The 18,470-nt window shown below is 43.9% G+C and overlaps 1 protein-coding gene across 4 annotated transcripts; it reads left to right on the forward strand.

The window, feature by feature from the left end:
- The first annotated feature begins 622 nt into the window (after nucleotides 1-622).
- impdh2 (IMP (inosine 5'-monophosphate) dehydrogenase 2) lies at nucleotides 623-16,062 on the forward strand. Of its 4 annotated transcripts, none has more exons than XM_083974575.1 (15): nucleotides 623-1,135; nucleotides 3,893-3,941; nucleotides 4,752-4,853; nucleotides 4,942-5,016; nucleotides 5,625-5,831; nucleotides 5,918-6,005; nucleotides 6,093-6,292; nucleotides 6,966-7,056; nucleotides 8,660-8,755; nucleotides 9,446-9,517; nucleotides 12,772-12,915; nucleotides 13,500-13,644; nucleotides 14,061-14,204; nucleotides 14,761-14,844; nucleotides 15,709-16,062. In XM_083974575.1, the coding sequence occupies exons 1-15, from the start codon at nucleotides 1,038-1,040 to the stop codon at nucleotides 15,728-15,730; spliced, it is 1,617 nt and encodes a 538-aa protein (XP_083830701.1). In that variant the 5' UTR covers nucleotides 623-1,037; the 3' UTR covers nucleotides 15,731-16,062. The 4 variants fall into 4 exon arrangements, with proteins under 4 accessions (XP_083830701.1, XP_083830699.1, XP_083830702.1 ...); XM_083974573.1 differs by having other exon boundaries at nucleotides 623-924; nucleotides 959-1,135; nucleotides 5,918-6,292; XM_083974576.1 differs by lacking the exon at nucleotides 9,446-9,517.
- The last annotated feature ends 2,408 nt before the right edge of the window (nucleotides 16,063-18,470 follow it).

Consider the following 18,470-nt stretch of genomic DNA (forward strand, 5'->3'; position numbering starts at 1 on the left):
AGACAGGATGCGTTCACCAACACAATAATAGTTTTTCTGACTTATTGTAAGTACTGTGCTTTACAATTACAATTTTTGTAAGAATAAAAAATGGTTTAATTGAGATGTCTGAGAACAGACTTTATGCTATCAGATAAAACAGATGCTGACAAAGTTTTTCTTTCAGGACATAATCTGCAGTTGCAAAAAAAAAAATCACAGTGTATTACAAGATGGATTGCAATATAGGATATGGTAAAAAATTACTAAAATATTGTTTCTGTTATTTAGGTGAATTCATGATACAAATGGAAAACCTAAGGCATCATTATTCAGCAACACCACAAACTGTATCCATGATCGTGTAGCCTTATGACAGCTGCAGTGCCATACATCTTTCTGCACATTTCCCCCTTGTTCCTGATTTATTCTTCATTTTTGTTCATGTTTAATTTCAGTTCACTGGATTAACACGTAGTGAAACAACTACTATTGTCACTCGTCTGTTTTTGTTTGTTCTTTACCTTGTGGAAGCTAATGAGGATCCAAACGAGGGGAAATTCATGATAAAACAAAGTCCTTCTCTGGATAAAAGCAGCTCATATTATTTGACATACCGGACGTGACGTCAGTGTCGGAAACGCTGTCAGACACGGGAGCAACGCACGTGTCGTCGTGCGAGCTGCAGAGAGACCATGAGCACCGAGCCCGTGCAGACCGAGAAGTCATAACCTGTCTCACCGACACCGAGGGACGACGCTCAGCTCGTAGCCGAAAACTCGGTCTCACGGTCGGGATCATCTCTGCAGCTCAGAGGCGGGAAACAGCCAGGACGACGGGTTCAACCGTTAGTTAGTGTCCGTGAAGAGGAGCAGCGTCCACGGCGGGGGGAGAAAGTTCTCGGTGTCTGTCCCGGGGCCTGTGTGTGTGTGTGTGTGTGTGTGTGTGTGTGTGTGTGTGCGCGCGCCTGTGTGTACAGTGTGTACAGTGTGTGTGTAGTTGGTCGGTAGTTGGTGAAGACTGACCGGAGCTCCTGCCGCTGGCTGTTACCTGGCGTCATGGCGGACTACCTGATCAGCGGGCAGACCGGCTACGTGCCGGAGGACGGGCTGTCGGGGCAGCAGCTGTTCAACGGAGGAGACGGACTCACGTACAAGTAAAGACACCGCCACCCCCACTCCACTAACCCCGGATAACCGGTTCATCCGGCCCCGGTACCGCTAAACACCCGGTCGTGCCTCTGTGTTAGCTGAGCATGCTAACTGTTGCTGTGTTTTATATCTGGCTATAACGTCACTAGCCATGGAACACGGCGGCTCTAACTACGTCACACCAATGGATGAATGAATGAATGAACCGAGCTGGTACCTACACATGATGACAGCAGACAGACGGTTTGGTTACTGATTAGTCGGACCTGCATTTATTTATGTAGGCATGGGTCCAAAAACGATCGATACTCGACACTACATATCCCATAATGCCAAAGTGACAAAGTTGTTACCAAGGCGACCCAAGACGGTTCAGCTTGTCACTGTGGCTGAGTGACATCAACTGGTGCATAGACCTGGATGTCGGAGTTTACCTGAACTCAAAGTGGCCTCTTAGATTTTGATTACCAAAGGAATAGGTGTATCACAAAGACAAAAACTTGTTAAAATGGAGAAAAAACATATTTTTCATATTTGATCCACCGATGTTTGAATCATGTCAGTAAGTTAAATATAACCACTGTCTCTTTTACATCACTAACAACAAACACACTTTCACCTCTTTGACACCACCTTGTCCATTATGATTGATCGATTCCTGGTAACTGCAGTAAACAGCTCAAAGTTTACACAGTAGAAAACAGCCGTGTAATGTTTTATAATGGTCTCTTGGAAACAAGTCGGGTACACGTTCCCTCTGTGCTTACACTGCTCCTAAATATAGGTCCTGGTTTACACAGGCCTGTGTTGTTGTGCTGGACTGTGAGGAGGACAGATATATTTAGATCATGTGTGTGTGGATGTCCTCTGTGAAACAAAGCTGAATTATATATATTTACAGTATGTCAGTGCAGTGTTCTCTATTTGTCAGGACACATCATCAAATCACTCAAGTATTCAAACAGCAGTAACATGAATTATAAGGATAAAGGAAAAACTTAGCTAATTCATTTCATGCCATCTAAATAATGGATACGTTTGTGTGCTGAACATTTACTAGCTACAACACAAGTCAGTGGTGTCACTAGTTTTATTTTCTTTATTTGATTACTTTTGAGTCCAGTCGTTGACGTCTAATCAGCCTGTTAGAGAAATCTTTTCAGGAATATTGTATTTGTGAGCGGAGGAAAACTTGTTGCCATGATTATATTGATTCATTTGTAGCTGTTTTTCAGAATATTATAAACATGTATTTATGCAAAGTAGGGTTACATGACTGACAGTAGCTCATGTCGCATGTTGGAACACGCCATATTCCCCTCCCGTCTTTGGCACATGGGCCTTGCTGCTGCACATTCACCACATGGTTTGTCACTCAGACCAAAAAGATTCTCCCAGAAACAGTTCTCACATGCTCTCGCTCTGTAACGTGACGCCACCTTTGAGGATTCCCCAGAAACAAATTCATGTCATGTCCTCAGAGCAGCATTTTTTCCTTGAATGCCTTCACAGTTTTCTATTTCTGAAGCAGGAGATATTTACTCGCTCATGCCCATGACTTCCAGATACACGAGCTGCATGAACGTTGTCTGAACCTTTACTCACTACATTAGAATAGATCTCCCCTGTGAAGAGAAACAGGATCGAACAGGAACTTTTAGTTTTCAGTGGCTCTGATCAGCCCGAGGCAGTTTCGTAGATTGTAGAATTGACAGGTTTTATTTCTTGTTTTGTATCAAATATTTATTTTGTTTACGTAGTGTACAGTGAAAACCTTGTTGTTGTACAGTCCCCCTCCCGCGACCCTTTTTGGTTATTTTAAAACATTCTCTGTGGTCTTTAAATTGTGATTATGAAGTTTTTTATCCAAAATCACAAAACCTGTGCCGTTTCCCAGGGCTCTCCTTCTGCACAGCACCAGCAGCTCATTAGCAATGCACCTCTGGAGGGTGGGCGGAGACTGCGCTGCTCTGCAACCGCCCAGCCACACCCTCGCTGACAGCTGGACATTGTACAATTACTGATTCAGCACGTTTAGCGTAGAACTGCACACTGGGATTCGATCCCAGACTGGAATATAGTCCTTACTCAAGGTGCAAGCTGCTCTACCAGGTGAGCTATACCTGTTATACCTTAACAGCTACACAAAGTTGTCAAGCCTTTCACCTCTGAGCCAGATGCAGAGCAGGGCGGGAGCTTGTAGCACTAGTGCCCTCCCCTGGGGTTGTGACACGTCAACCCCAGTCTCCCTGAAACTGCCAGTTTGCGTCTGCCATTGGTTCACAGCAATTTGAAGGCAGAAAAACTCAGAAATGCAATTTTGCACTTCCTTGTCCTCTAATACAAGAAAAATGCCACAGGAACATGTGAAAAACACGTTTTTCATGGGAGGGGGTCTTTAAGTATCACAATATCACACATCTGAACAAAGTTATTTAACTCATACATCATGTTGACATGACTATTATTCTCCATATGAAACTGTCGTCTGTTTTGAAATATGAAATATCTTAAAGAAAAAAAGTCATAATGCAATAAGCACAAAGAGGGAAAGAAAAGGGAAAATTACAAAACATAAAGAGAAACATTCTCATGTAACAAATTATGTAAAAGAGTATAGAAAAAAAAACCAGAAGGATAATTAAAACGATCATCACGAGAACTAAGGAACTGAACAAGAAGATAAATTAAATCGTATGACTTGACAGGTCCTCTACAGACTTCTTGTTGTTTCTCTAACATCATCTTTCTCTCTCCTGTAGCGACGTCCTCATTCTGCCCGGTTACATCGACTTCTCAGCAGACCAAGTGGTGAGTTGTCATGAACAAAAATGTATTTATCAACTCACATAAAATCTGATTAATGCCACTAATCTGAGTTTGGGACGATGTCCAGAGCAGCAACAGAGCAGCTGGACGGATTATCAGGTTCCTGCCACAAATATTCAGTCACAGTTTCAAGATTACACAAATGCCAATTATAGCTCGTAGACTGCCGTTAAAACAATTTTTAACTCTTTAACTCACTGGGTTGAGTGGGCGCCCCATTTACGGAGGCGGATGTCCTCGCTGCAGTTCCGATTCCCCCGGCAGCCCTTTGCTGCATGTCATACTCATCTCTCTCTGTCATGTCATTAAAGGTTTCTCGCTTGGAGAAACAACAGATACATGATATACAGCATTGAGAAAAACTGATGAAAAAACTATTGGGACAACAGTGAAAGGACATTGTGTTTTTAATATACATTCAGATAGGACGTGGATGTGTTTATGATCAGAAATCAGGAAGTTCATCTAAATAAGTTATAAGTCAATAAGTCTAATCACCCAAGGACACTTTTACAGTAGAGATTAAAACAAATAAAATACAAAGAAACATACATCAGAACAATACAACAGATTATACACAACGTGATATTGACAATATGAATCCCAAAATTCAATTGCAGGAGCAACCATGAAATGTGTTGGGGTATTTTTACTATGGCAACAGTAGAAACAATAAACCACTATGTAATTGTATGTCACAGTAATTTATTATGTAGCTGTCATCATGAGGAGAGGTTAAAAACTTGAAGCTGTTTTGAAGGACAAAGAGCTGAAGTTGTGTCTCTGATCCAGGACCTGACGTCGGCACTCACCAAACAGATCACCATGAAGACCCCCTTCGTCTCCTCGCCCATGGACACTGTTTCAGAGGCCAACATGGCCATCGCCATGGCAGTAAGTGTCACGCGTACACGTGATGATACATGTACGGTCACGTTTATTCCACCATGACTCACCCTGACATGTCACACCCCCTCCACAGCTGACGGGCGGCATCGGCTTCATTCACCACAACTGCACTCCCGAGTTCCAGGCCAACGAAGTCCGCAAAGTCAAGGTAGTGATGATGAAGATGATAATGATGAAGATCTGTGTGGCTCTGTTCTCTTGTTTCCTTAATCTACTATTTGTCTTTTTCTTTAAAAGGAACCCCGACTATGGCAGCCATTATATTACCTGCACAATGCACCCTGGGGGCAGTGATGTAAATAGGTTGCACTAGGGAGAAGAGCCGTTGGCGCTGGCGTATGTTTACCTTCCGTTAGTATCATCATCACAATGACACATTGTGCTTTTTGGTTGCGATTTCGCAAACATTGCGTTCGGGTTCAAATTGAAAACGCATATTTTAATTTCAAATTTTATAAAAATGAAAACACACAGAATGTATTCTGTATCGCATTAATATGACTGATACCCACATTAATCTTATACAGCCTACAGGTCATCATAGTCAGGGTTCCTTTTAAAACTGTGTCTCTTCAGTCTCCTTATTTTTCCTTGTCTCTCATCGTCTCCTCTCGTCTTTTTCTTGTTTCACTCTGAATGTCGTTAGTTTTTAGATCCAGTAGAATTATATTTACCCAGAGTCCTCCTCCTTCTCCTCCTGCCCTCCTTTCCCATCCCTCCGACTTCCTCCGCTCCCTCCTCTCCTTCCCTCTCCAGCGATATGAGCAGGGCTTCATCACAGACCCTGTGGTGATGAGTCCCAACGAACGCGTGCGAGACGTCTTCCAGGCCAAAGCTCGCCACGGCTTCTGCGGCATCCCCATCACAGACAACGGCAAAATGGGCGGGAAGCTCGTGGGCATCATTTCCTCTAGAGACATCGACTTCCTGAAGGAGGAGGAGCACGACCTGCTGCTGAGTGAGGTGGGCGGAGTTTAGACGTGCTCTGAAACGTCCGCATTATATCCAGGCGGTGAGTTTACAATTCATCTCTGTTGCCGTTTTCACAGGTGATGACAAAACTGGAGGACCTGGTGGTGGCCCCCGCCGGAGTGACACTGAAAGAAGCTAATGAAATCCTCCAGAGGAGCAAGAAAGGTGAGCAGTGCCTGAAACCTTCTCCTCACAGGAGAGAAGAACCTGATCAACACAATGCTGACCTCACCTGTGTGCTTCCTCCTGCAGGTAAACTGCCCATAGTGAACGAGGAGGGCTCCCTGGTGTCCATCATCGCCCGCACAGACCTGAAGAAGAACAGAGACTTCCCTCTGGCCTCCAAAGACTCACGCAAACAGCTGCTGTGTGGCGCCGCCATCGGCACCCACAACGATGACAAGTACCGACTGGACCTGCTGGTGCAGAGCGGGGTCGACGCTGTCGTGTTGGTAAGAAGAACCAGGTCCAGTCGCTTTCACTAAACACTGATTCATTGAAGACACCTCCAGACTAACTCAGGTCTGAGACCATGGTTTCCATGGTAATGACCTGTGACACCTGCACTGACCAGCATTTCCAACAACAAAAACAGGAAGACATGGCAGATTGATGTAGTTTCCTGACATTGCTGTTTTTTTAATATTGGAGAAAAAAGGTCTTAATTTACCCAGAGTTCATTGCAACACAGTCCAATTTGAAGTAGTCAAGAACTTAACACCCGAGCCTATTAGTCCTGACAAATGAAATGTCTCTCATCGGTTACATGATTTAACACCTTTTCCCATATCAGAAGAACAAATACACAGTTTCACCTTTCCTCACAATTCTCCACCTCATGAACTCTCTTTTTTGAAATAATCTCTGATTTGATGTGTGTCTGCAGAAAATTCAAATGATGTAACATTATTTTAGGGAAACCTTTCAAGAAGCTGGGTGCTCTGTGTTGTAAGGGTCATGTGTATGTTCAGAAACAGGTTTTCAGCCTTCTCAGTTTTATGACTAATGACTGTAAACGCACAGATGTCAATATCAGTGCTACGTCTTCACTGTCACCTGTGGCAGCAGGTGTAACATTGTTATTGTGTCGATGCTGATGAAGCTTGTTCCTTTATCCTCCTGCAGGACTCGTCTCAGGGAAACTCCATCTACCAGATCAACATGATCAAATACATCAAGGAGAAGTACCCCAGTCTACAAGTCATTGGAGGCAACGGTAACTACACCTGCATCCAGCCACACACAGTAATACACATCTGCACTGTAACAACATGCTGTTAGTTCAGGTATTGGAGGGAAATTAGTTTTTAAAAAAAAAACACGCACACATAACTAGGATAAAGAGAAGAAGATCAGGTATTTATCATGACAGCAGCTGTAAATGTGTTTCAGCTTTCAGTTCACATGTCATTTACATTATAGGTGCAATGAACAGTCAGTGTAATGAAGATGATGATGGTATTTTGCCCTGGCTTTCTCTCACTTCTTAGATATACAGAGTGTGTACCAGTCGGTTCCATGTAGTGTCTTATCATTTAACACAATTTTATTATATGGTTACTAATATGTCAGTCTAACAACAACAATATGTCTAACATAATGATATATTGGTTTTCATTTCATCACTTATATTTTAAATCATATTTTTCTCTTAACTCATTGAGTGCCGCGCTCCTTTCCAAAGTTTTAGTCAAGTGTACCGGCAATTTAGACCATTTTTGACTTTTTATGTAGAGCCACAGTGTATTCTATATTATTGCCACCAACACATACTGTGGCTCAATTGAAAGGTTTACCTTAATGCTTCAAGTGGCCACAAACCGTTTGTTTCTACGTGCCTCCGTTCCTGAGGAAAGTCAAGCTAAACATGGCTGGGTTTCACCAAAATCCCTCCTTTTTTTCTAGAAAAGGAGATAGAGCGTCTTTTATGAAAGGTGCGCTGTTTGTGTCTGTCGCTCTTCTGACACTCGCATTTCTGGATCAAAGGGCTCGTATAAGATAAATATATACAACAGTTGTTGTTCTATTCACAAAACCACCATCGGGGGCGGGGGGGGGCGCCACTAAACAACAATAACACAGACGCACCGTGCCGTGTCACAGCTTCTCGCCGCGGAGCGTGAGGGTCAGTCGGCCACCGCGGCTCGGGAAGACCGGTCCCGCCGGTGGTCGCGGTCCTTCTGTGGTTCGGGTCGGTGATGCCGGTCTGCTTTGGCCCAGAGACCATCAGATTTTACCGCGGGAGGACTTTGGGGAGGACACGGTGTTGCTCCAGATGAAGACCGGGCGGACTGTCGGCTGAGAGCTTCCTGGTTCAGCTCCGAGCAGCTCGAGCAGCTGGAGCAGCAGCGCGGGTGAGAGCAGAGCAGCTGCGCTGCAGCAGCTGCTGCATCTGCATGCAGAACTCGTTTGCAGAAGCCGAGTTATGATAAAAACTTCCAGATCATGAGCTGTCATGTGACTTTGATCGTCATCTATTTCAGTTCTCCTCGTCGTAGAGTCCCCAAATTTACATATAATGTGTATTAAAGTGTCTATTTTCATAATTTAAAAAAAAAGCAAAAAACGTAAAATTACGTTTTCGGCACTCAACGCATGGGAATGAAAAACGAGAAATTACGTGGTTGGCACTCAATGAGTTAAGTTATCTGTATGTTATTACTATTACATTCCTCCTACATGTATATTGAAACACTCTTGCACACACTCAAACACAAGGGCCTGACTAATTAATTGGCTGACTTGAGCCTCTCTCGTTAAGTTGTCAAACACCGCCGTCATCCAGCACTAATGTCTCTGTCTCCCTCTGTCTGCTGCAGTCGTCACCGCAGCTCAGGCCAAGAACCTGATCGATGCAGGAGTGGACGGACTCAGGGTGGGGATGGGCAGCGGCTCCATCTGCATCACTCAGGAAGGTGAGTGACTGGCAGCAGGAAACTGATAACCTGACCGATAGCTCCGCCCTCACACAGCCAGGCAGCAGGTAGCAAGACACCTGGACTGTTACTGAACCTGCTGCAGTAGGGGAAGATGATAGTTACTGAGCTCATGTGGATCAGACGTGATAACATCAGACTGACGGAGGACTGTGTGTTAGTGCAGGAGCCTCAGGTCACGTTTCAGTTTGTCGTCCTTCTCTCTGAAGCTCTGGATAAAGTTGTTGTTTGAAGATGAGCTTTGTCTGATCTGGTGTCAGTGTTTCAGCGTGATAGTGAGGAGCTGTGAGTGTCTGGAGACCAGCTCAGTCTGATCCTGGTTCGGTTAGCAGGTCAGTGGGTCAGGACAATAAAGTTTGGGGTTTTGAATATCCATCAGCGGGACACAGTGAGTCAGCTGTTTGTGTCTGCGTTTCCTGTCGTCTCTTCATCTTTCCCAGGATTCCTCTGGTTATCAGCCGTTTTCCTCTTCTTCATTTATTCTGCTCATTGTTTTTGTTTTGTTTTTTCATCTGTCAGTCATCTTCATCTGGGTGTCGTTCTACCTGACCCTCCCCCTTCCACTTTCTCTTCTTGTGTGTGTGTGTGAGCGTGTGTTTGTGTGTGTCTGTGTGTGTCTGTGTGTGTGTGTGTGTGTATGCGTGCGTGTGTGTGCCTGTGTGACTCCAGCTCGCCTCAGTGTTCCTCCAGCTTTAAAGCTCCACAGCCCCAAAACCCCGACCACTGTTACGGGATACTGCAGTAAGTCCCGCCCACTGGGCTGCATCAGGCTCCCATTGGCTCCACTGTCACAGTGTGCCCCGCCCCCTCGTTCCTCTCACCCCACAGCCTGCCGCATTGATTGGTTTAACAGCTTTGCTTCAGTAGCAGTAGATGGTCGTGGTCGTAGCTTTGGCTCCAGGTGTTCTGGGGTTTTGGGGTGTGGCTTGTTCCCATGTCCTCACTAATCTGTGGATGTAGTACCCCCCGTCCCCCCACCCACCCACTTTACTGACCCACTGGTCTCTGTTGTGGATGATGTCATCAGATTGAGACACCGTCCACAATGTTTGTTTTGAGACGGGTTCAGACTACACGATTTCAGGCCGATTTTCACACAATTTCGTCATTTACACACAGTGAACATGTGCTGTGCTTCATGTCTGCAATATATAATATAAGTGAATGGTTTGAGGTGAACACATTCATTAAAGGGATACTTCACCCAAAATCGATAATTCTACGATTCTAATTGATCGATTCTAATTCTACTCACCGTCATGCCAAGGAAGGGTTTGGAGAACTTTTGGAGTTATCCAAAGATGTTGCTACGAGATGTTCGTTCGTCGTTGTAAACCATTGGATGTATGATGTAAACACGGACATCTCGCAGCAAATCTCGCGCAGCCCCTGAGACAAGACAAAAAATCATGTAGTCTGAACCTGGCCTTAGTTGCCATTGGTCAGATGGTGGCTGGTGTGAAGTCCCTGTGTGTGCTGATGAGGAATGTGACTTACCAACCCCCTCCCCCCTCACCCCTCCATCCCCCCTCATACCCCCACCATTGAGTCAGCTGTAGGCTGCAGCTCTCATCATCTCTAACACCATCTCTAACATGTGGCAGTGGAATGAGCGAACAGAGAGCAGCGTAGTGCCGTTGGTAGAGACCAGAACGATGCTATGACATAAATGATCAGAATTAATAATTGTTATTCAAGAGAAGTAGTCAATAAATCTATCTGTGATTATTTATTTGTAGCTCAGTCCGCACAGTCTGCCGAGAGATTCTGTGGTAGTCAGCATGTGCTCGAGGGAAATGGGTCGATTTCAAACCTGAGCTGCTGCACTCAGGGCTGAAGGGGCATTTTCAAAAGTTTCTTCAGAAATAAATGGTTCCTGTGACTGACTGTTATTTCCATTTCAGCCAAGTCACAAGGAGATTATGCAACTCAGACTGATGTATGACTCCATCTCCATCTCAACCACGGTCAAACAAAACAGTCTTGAATCTAAGCAGAACGTTTGGAGAGTAAAAACTGTTCTACAGACCACACATCCCAAAGACCCCAAACCTTTGAAAAGCTAGCAGGGACTTGTTTAGGGGGTAGATCAATTACCTCAGACCTAAACCCTGGTTCCTTTGGTGTAAGTTAGGCTTAAGTCTTTCTGGTCCTCACTCTACCAGACAAACCAACGGGGCATAACCCAGCCCCCCTCCCAGAGAGGGCAGATCTACAGGCTCTGATAGGGCTCTGATAGAGCTCCACTAAAGCCGCGTTTCCACTGCAGGCGTTCCTGGTCAAAGGAGGGGGTAGGAACTTCTACAGGAACCGTCCTCTCACTCGGCCCTCTCAGTGGCCGTGTCTCCACTGCAGACAGGAACCCACCGGGCTCTGATGGCGACGTGCAACAGTTTCCATCATTGCGTGGTCGCAGTGTCGTGCAGTGTTTTTATTTATTTTTATTTTTATTTTTTTTCTGTCAGTATAGACGCTTTCTTAAAAAAAAATAAAAAATTCTGTCTCGATCGTCACGTAATCCCGCGATCGCCTATTTACCACTCTTTTTTTTTTTTTTTTTTACCAGGCCTACTGCTACTCTTGTCTTTTACTATTCTCTCTTTTTTCCGGCCGTTTTTTCCGTTTTTAGTAACATTGGGTTGTAAAAATGCATCTTATTTTGGGGCTTTCTCTTAGCGTCACATGATCCTGCTTTGAGTCTGACCAATCAGCACAGAGTAAAATCTCAAGCCCCACCAGGACTTCTTCAGGGCCGATCCGAGTACCTACCCCCAGGCAGGGACTCCGTTCGGCCCTGTAAAAGTTCCTGTAAGCGGCCCTGTGGGGGAGGTTCCTGCAGTGGAGACACGCACCAACGGGGCTGGCCCCGTAAAATTACCCCGAAGTTCCTGCAGTGAAAATGCACCTTAAGATGTGATGGAGCGTCCATCAACACAAAACACTGTGCATGTAACAGACATGATATTGTTGTTTCTGCAGCTGTTAACTGTTTGTTTTGAATACTTTTATTTATTCCGCTCAGCTCATCTGTTTCTGAACTGAACAATGAGAAAAATCACTGACTGCCACCGTTGTAATATGTGGTGTGTGATAACAGCAGGTTTTCCCCAAAATAATATACAGGTAGCAGCAGGAAGATTATCAGCAGGATACATTATCAGACGTAATTCATTTCTATGGTGGCTGACGAGGTCAAAACTTGAGCTGTAAATTCAGCGTGATGCGGAATTAAAATTACACACTATATTTACAAAACAAAAACACTGCACACCCAAACATGTCAGAGCTCCAGGCCTCTAGGAGGAGCTCCTGTCTCAAGTGTAACCTCCACAGACTGTTATCAAGTCAACACTAAGGCTTGTCTCTTATATTATCGTTCTCAGCCACCATATGTCTGTTCTCTGAGATCATGATGGGCATGAACCCTCGGCAGGATGATGAGGTTCATTAGTTCAGTCAGTCATGTGCCAGAAACCAAACTTCAGACGTAGAACAAGTGTGACGTTTCTCTGTAGGTTGAGGTGTCGGAGCTGTTGGTCTAAACAGAAGCAGAATAGTCGGCGGGTGTGAGAGGGTTGTGTCAGTGTCAGTGTGTGAATATTGTTTCTCTGCTGATGTGACAAGTTTAACTTCCTCATTCTGTGCCAACAAACATGGCTTCGTTTTGCCTGTATGCTGATCCGCTGTGTGCTTTAACTTTATTAAACGTCTCAGTGCTGCATGTCTGTCCACACTCAGCCCAGTTTATCAAGCCCCGCCTCCAGAACTCACCTGTGTCTGTGCTGAAGTGTCCACAGGTAGAAAACAGGAGACATGTTCCTGTTTTAGATCAATCATAAACATAAATGTGACACTGTTATGTAAGAGCCAACGTGTGACTTTACAGAATCAGTCTGTGTGTGTGTTCAAGTGTATATTCTGCTCTGTGAAGGTTTGAATGTTTCTTTTCACATTATCTCATCATTAACAGCCCCACCATTTCTCTCTCCCACCAGTGTTGGCTTGCGGGAGACCCCAGGCCACAGCCGTCTATAAGGTGTCGGAGTACGCCCGGCGTTTCGGCGTCCCCGTCATCGCTGACGGCGGCATCCAGACAGTCGGCCACATTGCCAAAGCTCTGGCACTGGGAGCCTCCACAGGTGAGGACACCTGACTCACTGTGACACGATTTAAATAAATAATGAGGATTAGTTTCAATTGATCATGTCACAAAGTGTTCTGTGTAACTGTTTGTTACTTGATAGAAACTTCAAGATTTTCCCTTAAATGTTTTAGATTTTCCCTAACTGATGCCAGTTCCTCAAAACTACGGTGGTCCTGAGAGGTCAGGTCACTGCAGCGTGAGAAAGCGCATGCAAAGACACAAATGTGCCACAAACAAGAAAACATCTTTATCAATTTGTCAACACCTGAGCCCTCAGGGCCACCGTAGAAAATCACCTTTTCCACTTGAAGAGGAGAGAGTGGTAAAGAGTGGGGCTATCCTGTAAAATAAAGTCATAAAGTCATAAATGTGTTCAATGTTCCCAAATAGAGGTGTGTCAAAAGTGCTAATGGCAGCAAATCAGTTGTCTCCAAGGAAACTTTAGGCTGCAAAATCGCTGCCAATGCTGCAAGTAGCTAAAAAGAAATTAAACCTGAAGTGTCAAAGTTATGGTAGGAAACTGGAGGTGTTTTGGCCTCTGAGCTCCAACCTAAAATGTGTGTGTGTCTGTGTGTGTAGTGATGATGGGCTCTCTGCTCGCTGCCACCACTGAAGCTCCAGGTGAATATTTCTTCTCTGATGGCATCAGATTGAAGAAGTACCGTGGGATGGGCTCCCTGGACGCCATGGACAAAAACTTGGGCTCTCAGACCAGATACTTCAGGTAAAGACACAAACACAGCTGGGCCAACAGACAGGTGATGGACAACAGACATTTACAGCGAATCAGAGAAGCTCCGCAGTCAGGAGACGAGTCTGTGCCAGGATTTTCCCACATGACAAAACTTCCTCTTTTGTATCTGTGGTTTTCAGCTGGTGAAGAATCAGCTGCTGCTCCTAGAGACATTTTACCCAGACTGAATAAAATGTGACTCGCAGTGACATTTTACTCAGTTAAACAGGAGCTTAATGTTTGTTAATGTGAATACCAGACCTGTCACAGGAGAGAAGTTGCTCCCATTCATTCACCTGGTTACAGGTCTAATCTGAAGCCACTAGATGGCGGCACACAGTGTTGGAAATCACCTGCTCTGACTGACAGAAACTGAGGCTGTTTCTCACCCCCCTCCTCCCCCACAGTGAGAGCGATAAGATCAAAGTGGCTCAGGGCGTCTCTGGAGCCGTGCAGGACAAAGGCTCCATCCACAAGTTTGTTCCCTACCTGCACGCTGGGTGCCAGCACTCCTGTCAGGATATCGGAGCCAAGAGCCTCACACAGCTCAGGTACGCGCACACGCACACACACACACACACACACACACACACACACACACACACACACACACACACACACACACACACACACACACACACACACACACACACACTTACATACTCGCAATCTCATCATGTAAATAAAATGATTAAAGAGGAAATGAGAGCACAGAGATGTAAGGGGGAGTTTGGGGGATTTTTAACAATGAAAGTGTGGAGTTATGATTCTGATGTAAAACCCAGTGAGAACAGTAACAATAAGACAAAAATAACGCAGTTGAACTACAGACATCATGAGATGTTCTGACCCAGGAGTCTTCACCACTCACAGGTCCCATCTGATCATCATCACTGGTGTCAGGAAAACAACTGAAATGTTGCTGCACAGAAAAGTTGAATTTTTGCTCATTTATATAATCAGAACGGTCTGAATTTGTTTTTTTGAATTTGTTCATAACCTCATTCACACGCTGATCTGAATGATGAGCAGGGTCCTACCGCCACATCTTAAAAAACTCCTAGAGGAAACTCTGTATTTCTAACCGCTGTGTGCTCCTCCCTGCAGAGCCATGATGTACTCTGGAGACCTCAAGTTTGAAAGGAGAACGACGTCGGCTCAGATGGAGGGCGGAGTCCACAGCATGCACAGGTACGGTCAACATGAGGGCGGCTCAGTGAATCTGGACACACACTGTAGGATTTCAGCCCCAGTTTGAGCCACACGACTCGTTTTAAAGTTGGGTTGATGTTCAGCTATGTCAGGGTCGTTTGTGGTGCAGTGTTCAGGGTCGTGTCATGTCAGGATATCTGACGAGTTTAATCCTCCAAAGTCAGAGCCTTTTCTCTCACTATACTCTTGTGAAGTGTCAAACTGAACATCTGAAAATGCCATGGAGACAAAATGCTGGGCGAAAACATGGAGGTCAGGTTGATGTTGCTGTGGCAACAGCTGCTGCCACTTTGATGTTTCCTCCTCCTTCTGTCACATTCAGTATGAATGAGATAAGAAGCCGCTGCCTCTTTCTTTTAAAGGTTTCTCACACAGAACAACACAGATTACCAAGGCAGCTCTTCTTCTGCCTTGTTGGCATTGATGTGAAACAAGCTTTGCGCTGTCAAACAAACCTTTATTGACAGTTGTTGTGACGGTGTGAGCACAGTGTGGAGCATCAGGGATGATTTAACCCGAACAGTGTGAGATGGAGTTAAACGGCATGATTTCTAACATCGTACAGTGTGTGTCCAGCCTCATCAGGTCTGCTGGGGCAATAAAATGGGGGCAATTAATGAACGAATATCGGTTAAACCTTCAGTGAGAGCAGAGAGTGAAGCTACCGGGGTTGTGATGCTGCTCAGACTCGACTCATCACATCCAGCTCAGTTTCAAGTTGCTTTATGTCAGTTTCATGTCCGACCACAACCACACAAACCTCCACTCAAACTGCTGCGTCTGTCATTGGGTGAAACCTCACGGAGCATTATGGGTAATCATGTGACCTCCTCTCTCCCACAGCTATGAGAAACGTCTGTTTTAGAGGAAGCTGCCGTCCGACCTGCAGAGTCCAACGTCCAACAGATATGATATGCACACACGCAACCTCTCATATTCGTACTCTCCTGTACTGACTTCTCATACAAACTAGTCCCAGAAGAAGACCACACACACACGCACGCACGCACGCACACACTCCATCAGTCTTCCTGCCAGACTCATCTATGCATCGTCAGTGTAGCTGTTTGTGTTGGAGGGAGGAGCCAAACATGAACAGGTGTGACTCTGAGAAATCCTCAATGTTGTGTTAATGATCTTCAGTCGACTGTGTGTTCAAAGCAAAAACGTTGTCCAACAATAAAAGTCATGTTTTTTTTTCCACAAACTGCTGCCCTCGTGTTTTTGTCGTGTTCATTAATGAAAGTGCGGTCAGATGTGTTTATCTAGTAAAATAGTCGTAGTTGTTTCAACGGATAAAAATTCTGCTGAGCCAATGAAACGATGTTGAGATGATTTCTAATCGGATTTTAGTTGGTGAGACAACAAACTGACACAACCCAGGGACAAAGTTTCTGTTCATCTCATGAAGGCAATGTCAACAAACCATCTGGTCTCAGGTGGAGACAGTGAAGTAGAAACTGTTGGTAAAGGCACATGAACGTGGTAAACTAAAACATTAAAAACAATAAGAAAATGCTGAATGAGTTACACAAGAACATTCATATAGTTCAACGGAGATAGGTCATTTTTTTCAGTCAGCTTTTAGTTTTTTTTTCCTTTCACAAGGAAAATCGATACAAACATGCTGTACATATCACAGTGTTAGTGCATATGATCTGAAATGGACCAAACCTTCAAAAACTACTCCACAATTTTCTGTTAAAAATGTTAATAAATACATTTTCTCCTGAAATGTCCTTGTTCTCAGTGGAAAAAGTTAAGATAAATTGAAAAGAATTAAAGGGAACGTATTTGTCAGCATTTTATATTTTAAAAATATGAATGTAGTGAATTTTATGAAAGTAGTGTAGCCACTGAGCAGGCGCCCCATATGCAGGGGCTTGTCCTTGCTGCAGCCAGCCCTGGTTCGGATCTCGTGGCCCTTTGCTGCATGTCATCCCCCCTCTCTCTGCCTCCCCAGTTCCTGTCTCTCTCAACTATCCTATCAATTAAAGGCAAATGGCCCCAATAAACTTTTTAAATAAAGAAAGAAAAAAAAGTAGTGTAGCTACACAAGTACATTTACCCGAGTTCTGTTCTTCAAGATAGTTTCAGTATCATGTAACTGGTGTATTATTGTTTGAGAAACTCATGACTTATTCTACCATGTTTTTTGTAATTTGTTTAGGAAATGATTGAAACAGTTAACCCATAAAATCTCTCTGAGTCTGAGTTTCCTTGAGGTGCAAACACAAACTGAACTTCTACATTAAACACAATGTGGTTGTTAGTTCTCCGTGGGGAAGTCCTCCAATCAGCTCCTCGCCTGCTAATTAGTAAAGTACAGTGAAGGGGCGGTTCTGGTTCCTCCACCCTCCTCACACCACCATCAGCTGCAGGTCTCTGGGGAGGATCAGCCATTCGGCCGAATCCACCGGACTTTCCAGGCTGAAAACCAGACGGTGTGATGGGTCGACTGCGGTCACACTCTGCTGACAACACCTGTCCCACCTCATCCATCATGTCACAGACACACACACATGTCTCTAATGAACACCTGAGTCAGGTTACAGCTGCAGCTAGATCAGCATTTTACAGGAGGAAACACCTGGTACTGAACATCCTCCATCACCATATCACAATTGCTCCCACTAATACTATTGCCACAACTGATACCGTGTACAAATACAACCCAGTACACTGCATCAAAGCCTATCTGCCTGTCAATATGACGACGTTTCTAAGTCTAAATTTATTGAGACAGTTTTCAAAATTCAAAATGACTATACTTCCATGTATATTAGCCACTGACATATATTGTATAATTATTGTGTTATTATTACTGTTGTCAATAATACCAACAAACTCCTATTATTGTAACATCGTAAATTAGAAAAAGACATAAACATTAAAACATGTTTTTCAAAAATGAACAGTGTGGTGCAAATTTAGGGTAAAATAAATATGTTGTTTATTGTCTTGTCCTGTCTCCTACCGCATCCAATATTTTAGTTACTGTTTTGCCTTTCCTGTTTGTGTAGAGTATCACCATTTGTATTGTATTTATTGTATTGTTTTTATTCCTTGTGGTGTAGGCTACTGTTAGTTGTATTTTATTTATTTATTAGGGACTACGGACGTAAATTAGCGGCTCGGCTATAATCCGGCATATGCATTATTTTATACCAATGTTCATTAATATGCACTGTCCCTACTCAAATAAAATATTTATTATTATTTTTATTATTATTATTATTATTATTATTATTATTATTATTATTATTATTATTATTATTATTATTATTATTATTATTATTATTATTATCAGAATCAGTTTTCAGCTGAAATCTGAAAGTTTCCTAAAAGACTGAAATAAGTGTCATATGAGGAAAAAAACACTTGGTTATTGACAAACATGCAGAAAATAATCAGTTGCAGTGTAAGTGCTGAATCAACTGTGATAATGAGCTTCACACTGACGAGCATCATGGTGACAACAACCTGTCACTCAAACTATTAGCCTACATAAAACACATCAAATAAAACTACAAAATAAAAACTACAAATAAAACTCACTTCAGTCTGGTGGTGGTGACTATGCACACCAGAGAAACTGCCTCAGA

This window comes from Trachurus trachurus, assembly GCF_905171665.1.
Source record: "Trachurus trachurus genome assembly, chromosome: 7".
Lineage (NCBI taxonomy): Eukaryota > Metazoa > Chordata > Actinopteri > Carangiformes > Carangidae > Trachurus > Trachurus trachurus.